This window comes from Patella vulgata, chromosome 9 (genome assembly GCF_932274485.2).
Source record: "Patella vulgata chromosome 9, xgPatVulg1.2, whole genome shotgun sequence".
In the NCBI taxonomy this organism is placed as follows: Eukaryota; Metazoa; Mollusca; class Gastropoda; family Patellidae; genus Patella; species Patella vulgata.
The window spans coordinates 37,288,261-37,313,545 of record NC_065887.2 but is presented as its reverse complement, the minus strand read 5'-3'; the positions used below and the strand labels follow the sequence as shown (position 1 = coordinate 37,313,545).

Genomic DNA, 25,285 nt, shown 5'->3' with positions numbered 1-25,285 from the left:
CCCACTCATTGTCACGTACAACCGGGCAATCGAAACCACGCCAGTTGACTCAATGACAGACCTTATGATACATATATTTGATTTCTGTGAAAAGTTGCAAGCCAACGGTATAGAAAATACTCATAATTTGGAATCTTTTTCAAAAATATAGTTTTTTATCACCATGTCATAAAAATGTACAAAATGTACGTGTAGTTACTTTTAAATGTCAATAACTTTCCATTTGTGGGAGATCCAGGCTTGCAATGGAAATATTTTTAGAAACCTTGGAAATTATGCTAACCGAAAACTCCCGAATCAGTTGCATTGATTGTAATATTAAAGATATACTGAAACATGTATCCCTACCCCCTAAACATGTCACTGACTGAATCAATCTAGTCTTTGGTTGCAGAACTAACCTTACCAAAGGAATCTGTGTAACAGCTTAGTTTTACCATCAATGGCTAACATATGAACATAAGAAACTTAATACTTGCAATAAATATCAATTAGGGTTAAATATTGGCTCATCTTAGTAGTCATGAAAAGATAGATTTCTACATCAAATTGGGGGATCTCCGGGGATTTTCTGTGGATTTTTCAGATTTTTCGAGAAAATTTTGTGAAATTACAATATTGTTCCTATTTCTAAAGCAGAATAAGTCAAAATCAATGTTTTTGCTACGTTCTTTGTAGCTAGGACCTAATCCATGCACACATAATTCTATACTGATAGGACTGTATCTGTGTGTCTTGGTGTGTATATTCAGTCTCGTCTTATGAATGATTGCTTATAAATAAAACTATCAACTGTGCGAACATGTCGCTCAAATCTGAGCTAATGACTAAAATGTAGAAAATCTTTATTTTCGTTCAATAAAGCCGTGCAACAGACGACGACAACGTACAAAGTAGAAGTATAGTGAAATCAATAAGCATTTTACCATGGGTTGGTCGACTTTAAATTTCAATCTATATATATATACGTGGCTACTCTAACACATGGATGTCTAATTCAATAGTGTAAAAATGTTTTCTTTGGTAGGTGTTAATTTTAATTCTGTTTAATTTTGAATTTTATGTTTAATGTTCAGTTATATTTGTGCATTGCATTAGGAGGCTACATTTGCTATATAAACGATTGTTAAATTTTAAATTTTTGCATAGTCTATTTAAAGTAGCAATATTATTATTAATTTTTGAAAAACAACCTCGTCCAGTCTTCCATAGAGTTAAAGCAAATTGTATTATAGACATCTAGAAACCCATTGAATCTTACGAACGTCCACATTTTTCCACTACAACTTTTGAAAATTGTATTTCTTAATTTAAATGGCTACAATAACAATGTTTACTTTTAGTAAGCGACGCCATAGGGAGATAAATAATAGGCATTATTCGACAATAATGGAAGTATGGCCTACCTGAGTTTAAAACGTTAAAGCTTCTAAATCAATATGAAAATTCAACAATTAGTATGATAGAAAGCTGAAAAGTAACGACAAATTATGCTGCCTTGCATAGACATATTGCGTCTGTTTAAGGCAATTCTATTCCATTATTTGAAGTTATACTTTATTTCTTTATAATATACTTTTGATATCATCAATGAACTTTTAACCTGTTTGTGCATTATTGATAGAAATGACCGGTTTCTTTATTTTCTGAATTTATATTTTGAATTTATAGAAAAATAACCCAAAACACGAAATCTAGTGTAGTTACCTTGCTTACAATAACTCTAATTGTCGAATAAATCGTAAACAACAGCTGGATCTTTTCAAAAGTTTTCTTAAACGAATTACATTTGTTTCATGAACACAATATTATTTTCCAGTCAAGAAAGCCGACTCAGAGATTCAACAATGCTAGAAGCAAACACGTGAAACAGTCTAGAAAAGGTTTAAAAATATTTCTGTTTTTAACGATAATTGGCGCTGCTGTATTATCATATGTATGGAGAGACGATATGCGATGGAGTTACCAAAGTACGATTGCTGGATATGGCTCGGAATATAACGTAACCAAATCATTCACGGCTAAATATTTAACCGAGGTTTTTGAATTAAATCTAATGAAGAGTGAGGAAGATGAGCGGCGGCATAAAGAAGGTTTTAAGGTCCACTCGTTTAATCAGTACGTGAGTGACAAACTGGATACAAATCGTACTTTACCTGATAGCAGAAACGTTTTGTAAGTATAATTCTAGAGTGACATTTAGCTACGGGGAACAATTTGTACTTGATAACGATAAAAGAACACGTGTCGTAATGTCATGCTTTATGTGTACATTTCCATAAAAATTGTGTTGTATTTTTTGTATTTTAAGTACATGTAGATATAATATAGACGAAGCCGTCGACGTTATAGTGGTTTGGTTGGTACTATAGGGTTATTTATATAAACAATATTTTTATTCCGTGATATTCCGAAAGATTTATGAATAGGCTAGACTTTTTTACGATCATCCCTTTTCCCACTAGTTAAGCTAGGGTGGTTATTATAGGGTATATTATTTCACAGAATGAATCGAGGATTTTCTGGGCAGCGACACGGTTAGCTAGACGCAGGAGGGTTCAACCTAGTGCCATTCCCGTACCGGAAGTAAGGATGCTAGAGATCATATCAAACAATCTGTAACTTAACTTTATAATTATTCTTCAACCTTAAAGTTAAATGGCCTTCGACAAAATAACGTAGACGTTGATATTGGTGTAAGACATGGGTGTACATTACGCTGTATTCTTTTCAATACCGTTATCGATATCCCGTCTCTCTCTCTCTCTCTCTCTCTCTCTGGGGATCACGTGACTAAGTGGGTAAGACGCTGGCTCGCTAGCCTGGAGGTCGGGTGTTCGATCTCTGCATTGGCCGAGAAAGTTCATCTAGATTTTCCGGCGTGGTTTCCCCTTGTCAGTGATGCAGGACGGAGGGCCTGACAAGGACAGCTGTCTAGTCCTTCGGATGGGACGAAAAACGGAGGTCCCGTGTATATATTGGAATGCACGTAAAAGATCCCCTGGCAGTTGGAATTCGATATAAAAGTAGGCGATACTGCTGCTGCCCGGGCAAAATTTCCCTAATAGCACTCTGTATGGCGTATGCCCGTCTTCATTAGCCCAGTATATGAGCAGAACAGTAGGACGTTAAACCCCATTTCATTTCATTTCTCTCTCTCTCTCTCACTCTGGGCCTAATGGTGCGTGCATATAGTCCATTCTCCTTTAATAAAGTCTCGAAATGACCTAGTTTGCGTCGAAAGGACGTCAAACCTCATCTATAGTTGTTATGGTGATTCATTTTGTATTGTTCAGTAGTGATATTGTTGCCATGACAACTTATATTTGATATTTTGCACAGCACTCCAGTTACCTTGGTGATATATTTTACGGTGTATTTTATTTATTCGTAAGGTGTAAAAAAAAAACTATGGTGATATATTTCTGTTTTTTTCAGGTGTAAATCTCGGAACTATGGGGATAAGCTACCAACTGTTAGTGTAGTTATATGTTTTATTAACGAAGCCTTTTCAGCTTTAATAAGAACTGTTCATTCTATTGTAAATAGAACACCTTCCCATTTATTAACTGAAATTATTCTTGTAGATGACAACAGTCAGCTGGGTAGGTAACATTCTATTGTAAATCATAGACCTTACGGTTTTGTTGGCAGACATTATTCTTATAGTAAATTGGGTAACATACTGTTGTAAATATAACATCCCCCTGATTTAATGACAGACATTATTTTTATAGTAATTTAGGTATGTAACATTCTATTGTAAATAATAAACTCTCCGATTTTCTGACAGACATTATTCTTAAAGCAAGGTAGGTAAGGAACGTACTGCTGTAAATAATTCACCTCCTGATTTATTGGCATAAATTGTTCAATTATTGGCGTAGTAGCCTTTCATACATGATGATTTCGGAAATAAAAGAATAATGAAATGGAATAACTGTCATTTGCAGATCAAGCCATGTGGACAATAGGCCAAAGATACAACAACACAATATTATTGCTACGAAGCTGCTGTTACCCTTTGGACCGTTCAGTTTAGTCACTCCACATCCTCACCCCCACCCCCATTCACACCGTCTACATCGATATATGGTAATCTCAATAATTTAGCGCGAATGGTTGGATCATTTTAATATTTGTTCATGACCCTGTATTTTTCAGATGAGCTCAAGTCGCTAGAGACTTACATCAAAGCTAATTTTAAAAATGTAATTTTACTGAGGAATGAAGAAAGAATTGGGTTGATTCAGTCTAGGAACCGTGGATCCAGGCAGGCCAAGGGCGAGGTTAGTCTAGAATATATTGTCAAGATTTAGACTAGAACAGTTGTTAAAATAAAAAAACAGAATAATTAGAAGTAATATGAGTAATGCCATTTAAAGTACGCCTGAATGTACAGCAAAAGTTTTTAACTTTTATTTCTATGTCATTTCAAGGTGCTGGTGTTTTTAGACAGTCATTGTGAAGTTAATATAGGATGGGTGGAACCATTAGTATCAAGAATATCAGAAAATAGAACAACAGTTGTCTCCCCTGTTATAGACGTCATTAAACCAGAAACTATGGTTTATGATCCAAGCCTGCTATTTACTGTTGGTTTCTCGTGGACGCTACAGTTCAGATGGGAGGCAGTACCTTACAAACTGGAAAGTAACGATACAGCCAAGTCTTTCCCATTCAGGTAAATCACTTTTAATAATGATGGGCATTTATAGTGCACTTAATCCGTCCAAGGTGCATGCTCTTAACACGGTAATAAGTCAATGGCTACCAAGGACAATACACCATGAACACATGAGCCTTAAGTCTAGATTTAAAATGAGAAATCACTTAAGAACACGATTTTATGGCTGTTAAGTCATTCCACAGTAGCCTACTAAGCTTAATTGATATTTCGGATATCGAACCTATTATTTCGTAACGTCAGAAATGTTGTTTCAGATGACTAAGCTTCATCCACAACATCTATGTTACCATCTAAACATATCAGATTAAAAATGACTATGTAATATTAACCAGTATCCCGTTAATGTCTATAAGTGGTTGTTAACTTCATATACAGCATATTTATGATGAAGAAATATATTTGGAACATTTTCGCACCGCTCTCCTCTCGCCTGTATTGTCTCCCCTACCTGTTTTTCCATTTTTAATCGGATAGCCTACTTATTTTTGTAATCCTTACTATCGGTCTATCATTTATTTTACCGCTCGTCCATTTCAAGTAAATCCAATAACTCAACCCCCGACGATACTAACCAGAAAGTTCTGGTCTATTTATTACACATTAAAGTCTTAACCTTCTTATGCATAAGGACTGATAAATGTGTGTTTTCGAATGGATAAATGATATAGCTTTCGGTCCCAGTGCATTCTATAATGGCATGCGTCAGGGATGGAACCTGTATGACAGTTCTAAAAACCTTTCAGAACCTTTGGACGCTGGTGGCTCAGTGGGTAGGACGTTGGCTCGCTAGCCTGGAGGTCGCGTTTTCGATCCCTGCATTGGGATTTCCCGGCGTGGTTCCTGCTTGTCAGTGGCGTTGGATGGGACGAAAAACCGAGGTTCCGTGTGTACATCGGCGTGCACGTAAAAGAACCCTTGACAGTTGGAATTCGAAATAAGAGTTGGCCATACTGCATGGCGTATGTCCGTCTTCATTAGCCCAGTAGGAGCAGAACAATAGGGCGTTAAACCCCATTCTATTTCATTTTCTTTGGACTGGTTGCTTAGAAATTAATAAAATCAATCATAAAAAAAAAACTTTGTATACAATTTCCAAGTTCAACCATAGTTCTGACAGACTAATAGTGTGGTGAATATACTCCATCGGAGCTTCACCTTCAGTCATTACCTTCTGCCATTTTCAACCAAAGGTAGATCAGTGTCATTCTGAACATCATTTTTGGCCCTGATAATGAATTTTATGAGTGAAAAATTCCATGTCACGAAAATAGCCGATTTTGGGCGCCATCTTGCATTTCTGTCACCTTGAACTCTGACAATCTCATTTAAGATCGTGGGGGTGGACACATTACAGGCCATACCTGACTTTTCTAAGTGATCTGTCAAGCTCTAAACTTCCGAAAATCCCGAAGATGGCCGCAATTTTGGGAAAAAAGGCCGCTGGCAGCCATTTTTGTCAAGAAAATTATGAAAATATTACGGTGTAAGTTTGACACGTAGTGGCCTTAGGTGACGGGTAGAAACCGTAGAAATTACAATAAAAGTGAAAATTAAAATAAAATAAAACCAAGTACGAACAATCCAAACCATTAGAAAAAATTCGAATTCCTAAAAAAATGGTATAGGCAAAATGGTGTAATCAGCAAATGGACTGTTCATCGTGTACAAAATACACGACAAACAGTGGTAACAGGTCTCCGGAAGAGTAAGCTTACCCTGCCTGGCGCCACACCCGCCATAGCTGCATCCAAACCATAAGACGAAATCTCGGTAAAATAGCGTGATTGACTAATGGACTATCCGTATGCAAAATGCACGTGATAAACAGTGTTGACGATATAGTAGACATAATCAGGGAGATAGTATACGCGTCAATTAAATGTATGTACATATAGAATAATAGCCGAAAGAGACATGTTATATTTACCAATCAAGTCAATATGACGGCCATAAAACTTTTTAAAGGTTTTAATATGTTTAGTTCGCAAGTATCCCTGTAGTTGAAGCTTAGATGACAATTGCCTCGATCTACTTAAAAAATCAGAATAAAAGGAACGGGCTCTCGCGTAACGAATTAGCTGAGACACAAACCTGGACATGATCTGGGATGTGACCTTGAATTAGCCTACTTAAATACATCTACCTTGTACCACAAAATTTTCTCTTCTCGTTAACGGCCGATTTTACTATATCACTTTATATGTATGTAATACAAGGAATCTGCGGAAAAGGCGGAAGAATCCCAACTTGATAACTCGTTGTGATATAATTACAAAATGGGATTTTCTTTATTATTGTAGATCTCCAGTTACCGCCGGTGGTTTGTTTGCAATCGACAGAAAATATTTCCAGGAACTAGGAGAATATGATCCTGAATTACAAATTTGGGGATCTGATAATGTTGAAATATCTTTCAAGGTAATTTAGGCTGTTCGTAATGGCCTATACAATTCAACCAAAACATTTCTGGTCAAACACATTTCAAATATAATTTTAACATAATTTTCTACGGTTGATTGAAGAATCTGGAAATGGCGCAAATATTTATGAATACTGTAGATGGTTTCGGAATGACGTCCCCTGAATCAAATTATTTGTGTGAAGTTGGTGGACACCAACAGAATAAACGGAAATCGATTAGTTTCGGGGTTTTTTTTAGATAAAATGATGAATGATTAATAATAAATCGGCTGTATGACTTAACCACACAACCTGCAGTCCTGGATTCGGTCCCGGTATACGCCAGGAAACTTCATCGGGTTTTTCCAACCTTTTTCTTCTTGGCAGTAATATTATAGAACCGAGGACCTGGCAAGCAAACGGGTCTTTCATACCCAACCGTTTACATTAGCTTCTATTGATTTTACCCCGCCATATTAGACAAATAGTGATATAATTATTTCCACATACTGTAGCCATTTAAAGTCTGCATTGGTTTCTGTTGATTTTAGTCCACCACCTTTATGTATCTTAGTTATAATTCTGCTATATCTTTTTCGTATGAGCCAAGTCATAATGGATGTGTTTACATGCATAATAACAACTACCTTTAGTGCATATTAAGTCAAAGTCGTGATGTCCACTTAGTGTGTGTGGATTTTTTTTTCCCATTCCTAAATATTTATTAGAAAAGTTAAGACAAGGTTAGTTATAGACTGTACAAATGTCTAGTCTTAGAACATATAAAATGATAAAACATCCATTGAAACATTTTTTTTCAGGTGTGGCAATGTGGCGGTCAAATAGAAATAGTTCCCTGTTCTCGAGTCGGCCATATTTACAGATCACCGAGACCAAATGCTGGAACGAATCATGACTATTACTTTAGAAACATGGCCCGGGTAGCTAATGTCTGGATGGACAAATATTCGGTAATCAAATGTTGTGTTTAAAATGTAACGATTATATTTAACTACGGGTCTATAAACCAATATCATCCCATGACTGAGTAATAAACAGAAACAGTGCCCTGTTACCTGTACATTTCCAGTTCAGCTATTAAATGCTCTTGAAACAACAATTTATCAAACTAGACCTAAATTTTCCCCAAAATACCCGATTGTTGTATTAAGCTCTTTTACAAATGCTATGTTTTCTTCCAGGAAGTATATTTCACCTACACTAAAGATTCTAGACATTTTAATATAGGCGATATATCAGATCGTGTAGCTTTACGAAAGAAATTAGGATGTAAAAGTTTTAAATGGTATTTAGATAATATTTATCCTGAACAGGTAGGTCATTATATATTTCATGGAATTTCGACATCGTTTCCAAAAATATATGGTCGGCTTCGGGCACGTAAAAGAAGCCTTGGCAGTTGGAATTTGGAGTAAGAGAAAGCCGTAGCACCGCTGTCTGTACAAAAGTCCCCTCGCATGGAGCAGAAAAGTAGGACGTTCAACCCCGTTTTATTTCGATCCCTGGTGTGGAGATTAACACCATTCTTTCTCTTTTTTCTATAGGTTCTACCCAGCGACCCGAAGTTTAACGCAAGAAACGAAGAAATTAATTCAAGGAGAATTCAATCAGTAAGAAGACAAAACATACCTCTTAGTGTCAGAATTGGAAAGGTAAATGAAATATTTGATACATAAAAAAAGCTAGAATCGCAATTATAACTTTGATTTGATTTATCTATTGTTTATGTATATACATCGTCTAATGTTTATGTATAAATATTGTTTATGTATATACATCGTATATATATATATTGATTGTTTACGTATATATATAATGTTTATGTATATACATCGTCTAATGTTTATGTATTTATATATTTATTGTTTATGTATATACATCGTTTAATGTATATACATCTTTTAATGTTTATGTATTTATATATTTATTGTTTATGTATATACATCGTCTAATGTTTATGTATTTATATATTTATTGTTTATGTATGTATATATCTAATATTTATGTATTTATATATATAATACTTGTATTTTGTATGTTATATTTCTATAGATATATCATCCTGAATCAGGGTATTGTTTGGCAACTCTGCAGATTGCGGGTAAATCCGTTGTTAGATTGGAGTCATGTTCACAACAAGGTTTAGTGGTAAGTCTCGATTTCATAATGTTGACGTGCACACAATATAATAGTATGGACAAATCAATAAATATATTATTGTTAAGATAGAATTTTATGACGAACTCTCGAACTTATTATAATAAAATTAGTTTTTCCTCTTTTCAGATTTGGAGTGAGACCAACAAAAACGATCTCCGTTCAAAAGACTTTTGCTTAGAAATCAGTGATAAAAACGATGCCTCGAAACTTTCCGGTTGTACACTGGTAGACAAACAAAAGTTTATCTGGCGACAACAGGTAAGAGATGAAATGCTGTTCAGCTTCCTGTGTTTCTGCACCTTCTAGGCTAATGAAGTTTGACAACACCATGCAGTGTTCTAGGCGGAAACTTTTGCAGTGGTGTTTCTTTCTTCATCGATTTAACCCCTTGTCAGTGATGCAGGACGGAGTTCCTGACAAGGACAGTTGTCTAGTCGTTCGGATGGGACGAAAAACCGAGGTCCCGTGTACACATTGGCGTGCACGTAAAAAATCCCTTGGCAGTTGGAATTCGATATAAGAGTAGGCCGTAGCGCCGCTGCCCGGGCAAAATTTCCCTCATAGCACACTGTATGGCGTATGCACAACAGTAGGACGTTAAACTCCATTTCATTTCATTTTCATCGATTTACGGGTTCTTTTGCGTGTAATATTCGGCCGTACTACACCATTGATAAGTGGGCCAGTGCCATTTCCATTTGGTCACTCCAACTGACAAACTAAAGGTTTTATCCCATATTAGTGGTGGTGTGACTTGCAGATGTAAAAATATGAAAGTAAAACCAACAGAACAATATCTGTCACACACGAGTTAATCGACACATCTGGTCAGAGAGCAATCATAACCTGTTCAGTTTAAAGGCCCACAAGGAGACTTAAATTCCCAGATGTTCGGAAGAATATAAATGGACAACTAATGTATTGGGCGTATGTTTCCGATTTCGGATATTTAATGTTCATTAAGAAGGTCGCAATTTTATTGTCGGTCATGAATTTATAGGTTTCGTTTGGTTATGTAATTCGCTTGCGTGTATGGTTCATAAACAGTGGTGGTGGGTACCCATAGAAAACCCACGAGGTTAGGCAGCCGACAGTATTCCTTCTTATGTACTAGCCTGGGATCGAAACTCTCTCTCTCTCTCTCTCTCTCTCTCTCTCTCACACACACACACACGTTTTCTTGTACTTACATATTATCTTTAAGTATTCATAAAGTGTTTTCATTATATTGAAGTATGTATCTTGATGTTCTGTAACATGATGTCGTATTTCAGAATAACACAGTTCAGCTGTATAATCCAGGAAGTGGAAAATGTCTTCAACCAATCCTTAACCAGGACAAGTCCATGTTAAATCTACAGTTCTGTGCCGATAAACCGGATATGAATTTTAAAATGATAAAATCATGAGAGCAAATGTATTATTTCATAATAATGACTTTACTTACACATATACTGAGCCCCATGGAAAACGCATCACTTAGTTTTTCGTATAACAAAATGATCCTGTAAACATATCTTATTTATTTTGCTTCTTATTGTGAACAATATTCAAATGGGAACACATCAATAACGACACATTTGTACCCTTATGGATGTTTAATTTGTAATCAACGGTACAAAGTCAGAGGGGTCAAAACCAAAAGTACGACACAGATGTCGGTAGCGCGTGTGTCCTCCACGGGCTCTTACGCACGCTGTGCAGCGACGTCGCATGGAATTTACCAATGTTTGAAAGAAGGCCTGGGGCAAATTGTTCCATTCTTGGACAAGAGCAGCTTCTAAAGCAGCAACGCTGTGGTCTCCGATACAGACGGCGTCCAATCTCATCCCAGACATGTTCTATCGGTGCCATGTCCGGAGACATGACTGGCCAGTCCAAGACATTGATGTTGTTAGCAGCCAGGTAGTCCATACGGTGATGAAATGTGAAGCCTCCCCACACCATTACACTTCCCCCACCCCATCGATTCGTTTCGAAGACGCAGCAGTCTGCAAGACGTTCCCAAAGACGTCTCCACACACATTGACGGCCATCAGCGTGATAAAGATGAAAGCGACTCTCATCACTGAAGAGCATCCTTACTGGTCCTTGTCTTCCGACGACTGCTTCACCTGTTCGAGTCGTTGGGCGGAATCTGTCACGCAGATGAGTGACCCGGATATAGCGGTCTTGAGCCTGGGTTCTAACGCGTTGTGGACCAGGACGTTGACGGTCACGGTCACGTGTTGATCCAGTAACTCGAACACGTTCCACCAACCTTACAATAGTGGACTGATTGATGACAATTGAAGTGTCTGGCAAAACACGTGTAGACATGCCAGCCCTGGACATTCCCATGGCTTCATTCCGTTGATTTTCAGTAAGTCTCGGCATCTCTAGCTCGATTCCTTCACACGTCCAACAACAAATTACGACAGATTGACGTTTCACAGTTCATGTACTGCACATTAAGTTGAAAACATGCTTTTAAAGGGCTGACACACAATTCTGCACGTGAATATTGCACGTGAATATTGGGTTTTTCATGTGCATCTCGTGCAAATTTCTTTTTGCACACGGGCCGATATTTTTTGCTTTTGGAAGCATTGTGTGAAACAATAGTTCATTGTATTGCATAATATTATACATACAAAACCACCTAGTAATAAAATATTTGGGAAAAAAAAGTGATGCGTTTTCCATGGCGCTCAGTATATAAGCTAAATAGAATATTAGAATCAACGTTTCAGTTATTAATGTGACGTGTTATCGCCAATTTTGTAAATACTTAGAAAATCATAAAAAAAAAACCCCATTGAAATCTTTGTTTTGTTTATGAGATACACTACACCCCCCCCCCCTCCGATTCATTCAGATGATTTGATATATACGTTTGTTATTGCTTGCAGTGTCTATGTACATGTAGTTTGCTTGGTATTGTCGGCTTTGTGTGTGTTTGTTTGTGTTCCTCTTGCACTTACTATTGAGAATTATCCTGGTTTTTTTAAACTATCCGATGCTTTGTGGTATTCTATTAAAATATGAAATGAAATGAAAAGGGAGATTAAAATCAGAAACCATTGAGTCGGTCAGAAAACTAATAAAATGTCGATATGGCCTCTAAGGTTTAGTAAGAAAGTATTAAAGAGAAAAATGGTTCTAAAAGCAAATATTGATGTAATATGAAAGTATGTAAAGTGATTTATATTCAATTTTTAAAAATATTTTCTAATCAATTCGGTGAAATACGTTAACAGTTCAAATTGAACGGCAGTCGTTTACGCCTTCTTAGTGCATTCTACACGTTTGTTTTGTTGGGGTTTTTTTCAATTATTATTTTGTCTTTTGTAAATCGGCATTTACTAATTACTTCTACTTTGTGATGTGGGATATGTTTTTATTTGTTCATTACAAAATGGCACCCGAAACCATAGGGTACGCGACTCGTGTGCTGATTATAAAATGTTGTGTCTTAAATAATGGATATTAGGGTCCTACAGTTTCATAAGTTAACAACATCAGTATTGATTGAAATTGATCAATATTGAATTCTAATTCGTATTTCTAATTTCGAATATTATGGAAAATATTGAGCTAGATACTTAGCTCCTTTAACAGGTGGACCAACGGACCGGGTGACGACATTTAATTAGGTGCTCAAGTGCCAAAAGTATTATTATTTATTATTATTACAGCATATTTATAGTGCACCCTTTCATATAACATGTTCAGGGGCACTTTACAAAGTGACAATGTAAATGACACATAAACAACAAGATTATGGGCATGTTAACGATTGTATACAGAGTCAGTTAAAAGCCTGATTAAATAAATGTGTTTTAAGTTGTTTTTTAAAAGAATATAGAGATGTACAACATCTTAAACTAAATGGTAGATTATTCCATAAAACAGGTGCTTGATAACTAAAAGAGCGCTGACCATAAGAGACTAGTTGAACAGTTTTGGGCTTTAAAAGTAGTTTATCTGATGTACGTAATGTTCGGCCAGGTGTATAAAGTTCTAAAAGATCTGAGAGGTAAACAGGAGCTAAATTATTTAAACATTTAAAAGTAAGTAATAAAATCTTAAAATCAATTCGATATTTAACAGGTAACCAGTGTAAATTATATAAAACAGGAGTTATGTGGTCACATTTCTTAGTTAAAGTAACAAGTCTAGCCGCAGTATTCTGTACTTTTTGTAATTTATCTATAAACCAACTAAAAGTGAATTAAAGTTATCTAATCGAGAAGTGACCAGAGAATTAAAAAGTGACTTAGTGGCCTCTACAGTTACACATTTACGTATTTTACCTATATTTCTAATATTAAAATAGCACAATTTACAAATATTATTTACTTGAGCTCCCATAAGCAAAAAACTATCAAAGATAGCGCCAATATTATGAGCAGAATAAGATGAAAATATATCACAATTACCAATTACAACAAAGGGGTTATCTTGTGCAGATTTACTTAATTGATGCCTTGAGCCTAATAACAAATATTCGGTTTTATCATCATTCAATTTTAGAAAGTTCTTTGACATCCATTTTCTAATTTCACTAATACAGTTCTCAAGTTGCAATTTTGATAAATTGAAAGAAGATGGACAATTAGGTGTAAATGGGCCTTTATCTGAGAAGCAATACATTTCTCCAATATTTTAGAAATAAAACTTATTACTTTAGTTTAGATACTGTTGTTATTATGTAATTAGTATTGATTTATCCAAGACACAAAAAGATGGCAGTGTGAAATCAATAAAAGCTAATGTTAACGTCAGAACTGGTTGATTTTACTTTTGAAACGGTATTGTCTTATACTATTCACCTGTTATCCTCGCATGTCCGGGCTTTAACAACAAGGGAGAAGATCTTTAACAGTTGGGAGCCGTGGTGGATCAGTAAGGTACTACTGACTCACTAACCAGAAGGTTCGGGGTTCGATCCCTGTATTTGTCGAGAAAGTGCTTCTGGATTTTCCAGCGTGGTTTCGTAATGTCAGTGGTGCAGGTCGGAGGACGTAGCAAGGACAGCTTCTAGTCGTTCGAAAAGGACGAATAAACGAGGTACTGTATCACATTGGCGTGCATGTAAAAGAACCCTTGACATTTGGAATTCGAAATAAAGAGTTGGCTGTGGCGCCACTGTACGGGCAAAGTTTCCTTCATAGCACATTATATAACATATGACCGTATTCAGTAGTCCAGTTGGAGCAGAAAATTAAACTCCATTTGATTTCCTTAACAGTGGCGGAATCTTAAGAACTTGGCCTTGGCTACAGGCAAATACTCTGAACAACACTCAAAAGTTGAAACAAGCATAAGTGGCAATAAGTCTGATGTAAGTAAGAATATAGTTTCATCATTATTCAGTCCTTGATCATACTTATTGTTGAAAACCAACTTATTTTGAAATTTAAACAGTTTAACCTCTGTACTTAAAATATTGTCGAAAAGGTTCATTGTGCACAATCTCTCTACAATGTTGCTTACATAAAACAAACATTATTCTTCCTCCAAACCAATTTTTAAAAGGTTTAAAACATATTGTGACAAAGTACTCTATAACTTTCATCAAATTGAACGATCATTTAGGTGCAGAGGGAGAGAGAGAGAAATGGGGTTTAACGTCCACTCGACACTAACTAGGTCATTTCGGGACTAATATATGGTTTAATTTTATTTCAATAATTCGTTTGCGCGTAGGGGTCTTCAGCAGTGGGAGGAAACCGGAGGACCCTTGTCAGGTACAACCGGGAATTCGAATCCATGCCAGTTGACTCAATGACAAGCTTTATGATACAGCGCGCACGTGCTAACCATTCGGCCATCCAACCCCCCTAGGTGCATACAACTTATTGACCCGAGCTGTTTTTGATAATACATAATATTGACTTTTCAACTCGTATATTCTTCTGTTAAGGCACGAACTGGCTATGATCTAATCAAACATGTAATTAATCCCATATGTCATTTACAAACTACATATTATGATCTTATCTATTCTCCGGCACTATATAATCAAGGGTTTACTGACAGACGACAGAGCATGGAGGAGAAAGAGGCTTGGACGAGTGCGGAAGGACGGAATGGTAGATTTATATAGTTATGTACCGTCGTGATGTGTTCCTGTTGTAGTCTAGTTACTGTATATTAGTTTAAGTTCATGTATTGTTTTGTATGTAGATGTGTTTTATTCTGTTCCGATGTAAATTAACCCTATATGTACTAAACTGATCTCTGTTATCACTAAAACAGTGTTACAATATTGATAGAGTGTGGAGGTTTTAGGATTCAATAAGTTTATATGCGGTAATAATAAAGTATGGACTGTGACAGCTCTAATAAATCAATAACAATATTGTTAGATTAAGAGATGATTTATTTTTATTACACTTTCACACATAATCTTGTTCTTACTCTTCAGATACAGTTAAATACATGTGATATACAATGTGGTGATAAAAATTCATGTTAACAAGATTTAAATAAATACTCAGTTATTCTTCTATAAATTCATTATATAAGGATCAAATAAAACAGTTGAAAAACTCAAAGAAATGTCAAACCTCAAAGTATGAAAAAGTCTGATGAGAGAGGTTTGGGAATTTCACACTTACTGGACATTTGTCCGAGGTTTTCTGTTAGATTTGAATAAAATATATGATTTAAAAAGTATGAAAAGGTTCTGAGGAGAGGGATTTTTGAATACTTTTTTAAAAACTTTTCTCCACTGTAATCAGCAAAATTTGATACTTTTTGAACACCTTTTGTGCTTTTGTCAGTCCAAATTAAACACAGGAAGAAACCATGTGACTTTTATATATGAAAATAATGCTGAGAAATGGGATATAAACAGTCATGCTAAAGGACCAGAATATCCATAAAGCCAGCATTATTTTATTTTTATTTTTTTTATTCTGTGTTTTCACTAATAATTCAGCCTTTATCAAATCTTTGAGGTCTGTTTTTTTGTCAAACTAACTTGAGAGGACATATGTTCTCTTCATACATTTCCAATAAATAGAAAAATTACGATTTTGCTTGAAATCAGTATTTTTTCTCTCAGTTTTAACCAAATGTATCCTGGTCGAGATATTTCTTATCTGCTAAATTTCAACACAAAGAAAATAACCTATCCTCATTTTTCATAAAAGTAAGAGCCTTAATTTACTTTCAAAACTATTTTAGCAGATTTCAGAAACTTTTTGATGATGATATATTAAAAGCAAGTTTCTGAAATGATTTTACAAGTACACATGTCTAAATACGTAAAAACTTCCAACACAATTAATTTTGAGAGCTCACATTTATACTGATTTTGAATACAGTATTTTTATGGCTGAGGTAGTCTTTTTTCAAATACAGCTTCCATAAATTTTACATCGATTTCAGCCATCTCATTTTCGGTGCATGTGAAATTGACACAGGGCTTCACTGCTACGAGGCAAATAGCTTTAATTCTGAATTGATCAAGCTGTCCAAAGACCTATAAATGCTGTGAAATTAAAATGAATGGGGATACTACATTGAATTTTCTGGAATTAATTTTTCTGTGAATAATAAAGCACAGAACACGCAATTCAGCATCCACACAAAGAACCTCACAAACCTGCTGTATCAGGTTCTAATAATTTCTCATTCTAATAAAACATTAAATTCACAAATATTATTTGTGTTTGCTATAGATAACTTTCATTTTGGGATATATTTTAATACATTTTGTCCAAATGAAATGCCCTTACAAACTCAACAATAAGACAATAATTTAAATATATACTATGTGTCATTCACCTCAACTTATTTGTTTTTTCCTCACATAAAATAAAAGTACAAAATATTAGATATTAAGATTGTCTGGAAGGTCTAACCGTGTAGTTGGGTAATTCTCACAAGACAGGTTAAGCATCTCTGAACAAAATGTATCCTCTTATTAAGTGTTTACAGTTAGGCATTTATCAACAAAAGTATCAAAAGTTTGGCTTTAATTGGTATCTTTAATTAGGTTCAATGGTATAATGAAGACTTCACACACATGACTGATGATAATTTTCATATGGAGCATCACAACAAACTTCAATCACTCTATATGTGGCACATCACGTCAAAGAGGCAGGAGAAGATGACAGGGCGGGTGTGGGTGAAGCAGATTTCCTACATTCACCGTCACTTAGATGTTTCCTCACCTTAGAAAAAGAAACGGGTTGAAAATGAAGATAATTTTAAATGCAGTGTATATGTTAAGGAGGGCTGATATTTATTGATTAATAAGAGCAAAAAATAGTACTTTTGTCAAAATTAAGTAGCTCTACCAAGAAACCGAAGTACATTAATAATATACAGGTCACAATTCTATGGAATACAATTACTGCTTTTTACTGAGCGACGTTTCGACTAGGCTTCTCTAGTCATTATCAAGCTATGATAAAAAATGAAAATATGACAGGACAATATATACATGTACACCACAATGCTAAGTTAATGATGACAAACCAGGGATGTAACTTAATTACGTGTACCTAAATCAATGACCTAAAAGACGACAGATCTATCACAATTGTTTCCGCCGACAAGGGAAAAGCAACAGTCATCATGAATACTCACGAGTACCTCACAACGGTCAACGGTTTACTCCAAGATCCAGCAACATATAGAAGAATCCGCAAAGACCCAACAAACGCGCACAAGGACAGCCATGAAAACTTGCTTAAAAAACTAAAAGAAGACAAACAGATCTCTGAAGCTCTCTATTACAAGCTCAGACCAAACCACCCTCGACCACCTTATGCCAGGGCTACTATAAAAATCCATAAAAACCCCATGAAAGCCCGTCTGCTGGTGTGTTCTCGAGATTCAGTCTTCTACAACACAGCCCAATATTTATCAAAACTACTTTCCTCACTTGGCACAACTGCATCGTCCTTCATCAAAGATTCAGGTGAATTCTGTGAGAAACTGCAGAATATTCAAAACCCCGGGAGGATGGTCTCATATGATGTTGTAGATTTGTTTACAAATGTACCAAGGGAAGAGGCCCTGAAGATTCTACGCAAGCGCATAGAAAGTTTAGAAAACCCACTAGAGACTTCCCTATCAACAGACAACATCATACTCTTGTTGAAACAATGCATCAATTCAACATATTTCTCCTGGGGTGACGATTTTTACGAACAGACCAATGGATTACCCATGGGAAGCCCCCTCTCCCCTTTAATTTCAGAAATATTTTTAACTGATTTAGAAGAGAAGGCGCTTCAAACATCCACCGTAACCCCAACATGCTTCTTTAGGCAAGTGGATGATACCTTTGTTATTATCAATCAACAAGATGATCCAGAAACACTGTTACAACACCTCAACAGGCAACACCCACGTATAAAATTCACAATGGAAACCGAAAATGATAACCAAATACCTTTCCTCGATGTTTGTGTATCTAAAACCAACAACTCGATCCGCACCAGTGTCTATAGGAAACCAACTCACACCGACCAATACATTCACTTCAAATCTAATCACCCGAATAGCGTCAAATCGGCCACAATTTCAACTCTGGTGAACCGTGCGAAAAAGATATGTGATCCTGAGAGCCTCTCCAAGGAAATTGATCATCTCAAACATGTCTTCACAAATTTCAACGGCTATCCAGGGAAGTTTGTGACAAACGCCATCAACAAGACCCTGTCGGCGAGTGCAGCTAAACCAAAAACCCCGACTGCCCCAGTCAGAATCTTCCTTCCGTTCAACGGCAAAGTCTCCTACCAAATCAAACGGCTACTAATGCAACAACCAGAAATAGATGTAACTTTCACAAAAAGCTACAGCACTAAAGATATATTAAGAGCCAATGGTAAACAAAATCCTACACAACCACCACAACCAAAGGGATGTGTTTATCAAATAGTATGCAATTGTGGGATTGCATACATCGGGGAGACAAAGCGACCATTAAATAAAAGGATAGATGACCACAAGTCGAAAGCAGCAACCAACAACTCAGCTGTAGCTGAACATTTGAACTCCAACCCTCGCCACAGAGTCCAATGGTCCAACGTAAAACCACTATGCAAGAACATAAGCAACAAGAGAGCGCGCCGATTACATGAAGCCATTCATATACGACGACACAAACCAACGATGAACAGAGATCAAGGATTGTTCCTTCCCAGGGCGTATGATATTCTTATCACATAATCAAGGCTAAGCATAATTCTACTTTTTTCTTTTTTATCATATTTAATACTTATCAATATTCCAGTAACAACTTTAAGTTTGTAATAACCATCATAATATGCAAAAATGACAACTAATAATTCCCAACTATTTTTGCTTTTCAGGCATTTCTGCTTTTCAGGCCTGCGGTTATTGTAATTTAATGCACTCAATATTTCTAACCCTGCTTTTCTACATCACCATAACATCCAGTGAAGTACCACTCAATATTTTAAATTGTCAGCCTTCAGGGGACTATTGATCATTTGTGCAGTCATTGTTCTAAGGGTTTTTCGTATATCAGTGTAATCACTCGCATCAACATCCACATATCAATTATTTTGGTCATAACACAAATCAAATCTCATCTTCGTGGGATGTTGTCATTATCAAAACCTCATCAAATCGTTGTAAATACTCCACAACAATCTATCCTTTTACCATTTGTATTTATTTCATTGAGGGGTCGTTGATAACATTTCATCAATTTTCATTTTCTTGCAACGTTTGTATTATTAAAACCCACTAATCATTGTGTATACTCCACAACAACTTATCCATTAATCAATTAGTCAATTTTTTAGGTTAATTGGTATTATTACTTATTAGCGTAAATTAAATCAGATTACCATTAGGTACACGTAATTAAGTTACATCCCTGGTTTGTCATCATTAACTTAGCATTGTGGTGTACATGTATATATTGTCCTGTCATATTTTCATTTTTTATCATAGCTTGATAATGACTAGAGAAGCCTAGTCGAAACGTCGCTCAGTAAAAAGCAGTAATTGTATTCCATAGAATTGTGACCTGTATACTCTAGTTCAATTACTAAATGCCATTGAAACAGTTTACATTAATAATACATGAGTAATTTCATATAGCAGGAAATATCATGAATAATGGGTTACGAATAAGACTTACTATTTTCTTGACGTGATCTAACATTTGGCCTTTGCCTTTACAATCCTCTAATCTATATGGCGGTTCTATAGATACTTCATCCATTACTACAATTGTCTGTTGATCCCATTTTACTTCATTAATACTATAAATATAAAATCACACCATTGCTATCCTCACATCATGTTGCCTTAATCCTTTTCGAGGAGCTCTCTGTGTATGACGCTGGCTCACTAACAAGGAGGTACATCGTTCAATCCTATTTGGGTTTCCCCTTGTACACGATGGTAGATCTGACAAGGAAAATCATCTAGTCACCCGGATGGTACACATACGAAAAACTGAGGTGAACATGTGTACTTTTCGACATGCACAGCAAAGAACCCTTGACTGATGGAATTGGATAAGGAGTCAGTTGAAACAATTAAGTCTGTGCAAAATTCTCCTTGTATGTCTGGTTAGTGCAGGAAAGTAGGATGGTAAAACACATTTCATTTCCCTTTCTTGGACATTGAATACCACATCTCATTTGAGTTTACAGGGTCAACATACTTTTGTATTCAATTGCACAGATAATCCTTACAAAAGCTGTTATTTGGCTGCTTGAATGCCTCAACACTCCCAAAGGTGGGATAAATCATGCAGAATAAGTGCACCCCACTCCTTTTGGACGTTGCACTTATTTACATCCATTTAACTATTATTCAGATTATTTCTGATGGATACCATAAATTTAGCCTTGTCTTCTACAAGATATTTAATTTTGTAATAGAAATGAAATGAAATGAAATGGGGTTTAACATCCTACTGTTCTGCTCCTAACAGTGTGCTATGAGGGAAATTTTGCCCGGGCAGCGGTGCTACGGCCTACTCTTATATCGAATTCCAACTGCCAAGGGATCTTTTACGTGCACGCCTATGTGTACACAGGACCTCGGGTTTCTCGTCCAATCCGAACGACTAGACAGCTGTCCTTGTCAGGCCTTCCATCCTGCATCACTGACAAGGGGAAACCATGCCGGAAAATGTGGGTGAACTTTCGTGGCCAATGCAGGGATCGAACACCCGACCTCCAGGCTAGCGAGCCAGCGTCTTACCCACGTGATCCCCATTTTGTAATAGAGAGAGAGAGAGAGAAATAGGGTTTAACGTCCACTCGACACAAACTAGGTCATTTCGGGACTAACATATGGTTTAATTTTATTTCAATAATTCGCTTGCGCGTAGGGGTCTTTAGCAGTGGGAGGAAACCGGAGGACCCGGAGAAAACCCACGAGGTTGGACACATTTTGTAATAGAAAAACATGCCCAAGTGGTAATATATTATGTGTGTGATTGCGATACAAGTATATATAGACCTGTTTCAGGTTGAAAATAAAAGGCTTACGTTTTAACTATAGCATAAAATAGATTTTGTCCCTCTGGACTGACATTTTCACCAACATATTCCAGCTGTCGTCTTTTTTGTTCTCTAGTCTGTCGCATTCTACTGTTGATCTAAACAAAATATAAATACATTTAAAATTTTAGTAATATTGTTAAATATAAGATAGGTAAAATCAAACATACTTGAATTTCTCCCACTGCTACAGTGATGTTCAACTAAACAAAAATAGAACCATTTTATTAGATCTTAGTAACATTACTATATATATATATAGGATAAGGAAAATCCACCAATGTGACCATAATTGAATTTGTCCTATTACGGCCTTCTCATATATTTAGTAGTATTACTATTTGAAATGTGCTATACTGTACTTACTCTGGCCATATTAAGTGTTGTTAATTGAGGCGGTTCGACATCAGGAGCTTCTTGTGTAACTTGTATATTACTGACTAACTGTAGATTTATTAATCGGACATCAAATAAATTGTGTTTACCACTGGCAGCTGGTACTTCTGATAAATCGTTAAGGTTTCATCAAATATGTTCAGCAGAACATGCACCATATTCCAGTTTAACCTTCACACAATCTGAATAAATGTTACTTTTCTACTTATGTTTCGAATTGCAACATCTAAATCACAATCAAGCCTGGAAATAATGAACCTGTCACAGACATTATAAGGCACAATCCTTTTTGTGCCTGTCTTTACATGTATTAAGTATGTGCCATCGAATCCTTATTACCAGGTAATGTTTTCTTGACAAATTAAATACTGAACTAACAATTAATTTTATAACATTAATATGAAAAGAACGGGGTTTAACATTCTACTTTTCTGCTCCATCTGTACTTACTCATTGAGTCACCACGGCTCCAAGTAACATTACCCAGTACTAAAATTTGAATGCTACTCACTGCTAACATTTAAAAGATCAGACTTAGCAAGGGTAGCTTTTAGCGGGGTTACCTTTGGTCATTAGCTGTTTCAGAGGCCCTGTCTCTCAGTCATTTAGGAGCAAGCTGGTCATGTAGGGAGAAAGGGGGGGGGACAAGGAAATGCCTACTTGGTCAGCCCTCCTTGCATCCCAGTGATCCCACTGGTAGTGAACGAATAGGCCTGAAATTAAATTAGTACATAACAGTGAAGGACAAAAGACTTGACCACACGTATACAACTTGGGTTCTTTCGTTTGTGGAATAATCACGCATTTGGAGGACTGATATATAAATGTATAGTCAGTATAGACATACAATTTCACCAACTAGTAGATCCAAGTTACCTTTTGTCCGAATATTCTCTGAAACTTTTACCTGCAAAATCTCTAAAACGCTTCCTATAAATGGTCAATCTTTCCTGCAACCCCCCACGTTCTTTAAATAAAATAGGCCTACTTCAGCCTCTCATAATATGTAGGGTGAAACTATTTAATAATGCTCAAAAATATAAATTTGATGGACACAACAGGGCTGACTGAGGAGTTGTTTTGATTTTTCACGTGGCCATTTCACTGACGAAATGGCAAAGTTCACAGGTAGAAACCATTTTGTTTTGAAAGGATACTAAGTGCAAGAACTCTTGAGGCTATGTCGAATGCAATTACTTCACCATTTACTTCGGTATTATGGCAGGTTGTTAGAGAAACTTTGCTGCCAATGTTAAAATAATCACCGGCCGCCATGTCGAGCCTCATTTTTCGTCAACTTCCGGTTTGGTTATCCAGACGCATCACTTTATGTTGACTCGAATATTCTGTCATTCGACCCCATCATGAAAATTTTTCGGAATAAAGGTGTGCAAAGCACAGCGACATAACAGTTTATGCAATAAATTTACTTACTTACCCAGGTGGATTGGGTTTGGTATAATTGTTGTGATTGGTAACAGGACTAGGGGTATTTAGTGGACACTGCTTCTCTAAAAGAAAGAAAGAATAAAAAAGAAAGAAATAATATTATATCTACGACAAAAGATTGATCATGTCACAGCAATTTCAGAAATACGCATACAAAAAAAATAATACGCGCATAACTCCAACATGAATGTGCTCATATGCGCTTTACAAAGAATGTCATAGAGCAAGACAATATTATATTTACATTTAATAAAACGAGATAATGAAGAGCATACTTGATAAAATATATCAATAAAAATTATTATTTAGATAAAATTTCATGTACATGTTATTAGAAATTTAAATAACCTCTGGATGGGTCATTGGGTAAAAAAATCATTTTTAAATAAAATGGGGGCAACTGTTCAGAATCTTCGAGAACGTCAATGTAAGTTCTCAACGAAAGAAATATTAATAAAATGAAGGAATTGTTCAAAGGGGGGCATGGAACAACAACCTTATCAAAATTCGGTATAGGCTATACTAACATTCAAACTAATTTGATATTTCGAAGTTTACTAACAAATTGTTAGATTGTTCTTTGGGGCATTTATAAGAAAGAATCCTATTAAATTTCAATATTTTCGGATAGTAAATAACGGGAGTTATTTTTCCGCTTATATCTTTCTTTTAAAGCTTAGTGCAGATTTCATAATAGATTTCTCAAAACTGGCTCGGTGGGATTTGTTGACAACGATTTTAGATTTAGCATGGGAGGCTTAATCTACGCTTAATGTTTCAAAATATCAGCGGTAGATATTCCGGTTTGGATTCAGTCGGATTTAAAGATTTCAATAAAAGATTTCAGCAACAATCTAGGTGGAAATGGCGTATGCTACGTCATTGGGTGTCACGAATAGCAGTAAGAGTAGCCTACACCCGTGTTAGCACTTTGCGGCACCGGCGTCCTCGGGGGCCCAGCTAAAGTCCAGATTGTCTTGGACTGGCTTATTTTGGTTCATTTCTATAAACTGAATACACGGTAGGATAGAGCGATGTGTAGAATACTATTTTTGTTGTTGCTTGCAATGTGGAAGCCGCGGTGGTTCAGAGAGTAAAGAGTTGGGGGTTCCGGTGTTGGCCGAGAAATTTCCTCGGAATTATACGGCGTAGTGTCCCCTTGTCAGTGGCGCATGACGGATGACCTTGCAAGGAGGAACAACGTCTAGTCTTTCGGATAGGACAAGAAAAAAACGATGTCCCGTCCACCCCTTGGTGTGCACGTAAAAGAACCCTTTTTAACGTGTAGTGTGGTCTTCCTGCACTTACTACAATATTATAGATGGAAATCAACTGATGTCTGGGCAAAATTTTCATTTATTGGAGCAGAAACCCAATTTCATTCATTCATGCTTAATTATTGCAATGTCCGTGTACTGTGTGGTAGGTCTTTTCTTTTGGGTTTCTGTTCGTGTGTAACTGAAGTGAGGCAACTCCAATTTTATTCATGCTTGAATGCAATGTCCGTGTATATCTACCCAATGACATCTACGTATATTAACGTAAAATAATATTCGTGTCGACCGGTTTTTCTTCTGGATTTCTGTTCGTGTGTAATTGAAGGGAGGCAACTATAATTTTACTAGTACGTTTTTAATTAGAGTTCGCTACCTTTGACCAAATATTAAAG

General features: G+C 36.1%; 2 protein-coding genes across 2 annotated transcripts; one reads left to right on the top strand and one right to left on the bottom strand.

The window, feature by feature from the left end:
• Positions 1 to 904: 904 nt before the first annotated feature.
• Positions 905 to 13,942, top strand: LOC126807817 (inactive polypeptide N-acetylgalactosaminyltransferase-like protein 5). The gene is made up of 12 exons (XM_050532656.1): positions 905 to 1,023; positions 1,820 to 2,175; positions 3,439 to 3,605; positions 4,165 to 4,289; positions 4,440 to 4,684; positions 6,991 to 7,108; positions 7,912 to 8,061; positions 8,293 to 8,424; positions 8,656 to 8,763; positions 9,164 to 9,259; positions 9,398 to 9,529; positions 10,546 to 13,942. The coding sequence occupies exons 1-12, from the start codon at positions 1,012 to 1,014 to the stop codon at positions 10,678 to 10,680; spliced, it is 1,776 nt and encodes a 591-aa protein (XP_050388613.1). The 5' UTR covers positions 905 to 1,011; the 3' UTR covers positions 10,681 to 13,942.
• Positions 13,943 to 15,617: 1,675 nt separating this feature from the next.
• On the bottom strand, positions 15,618 to 23,484 carry LOC126807819 (protein LSM12). The gene is made up of 5 exons (XM_050532659.1): positions 23,325 to 23,484; positions 22,138 to 22,274; positions 21,760 to 21,869; positions 20,394 to 20,517; positions 15,618 to 17,442 (listed from the first exon to the last, which is right to left on the bottom strand). Exons 1-5 carry the CDS (start codon positions 23,452 to 23,454, stop codon positions 17,356 to 17,358), a joined length of 588 nt encoding a protein of 195 aa, XP_050388616.1. The 5' UTR covers positions 23,455 to 23,484; the 3' UTR covers positions 15,618 to 17,355.
• Positions 23,485 to 25,285: the final 1,801 nt, after the last annotated feature.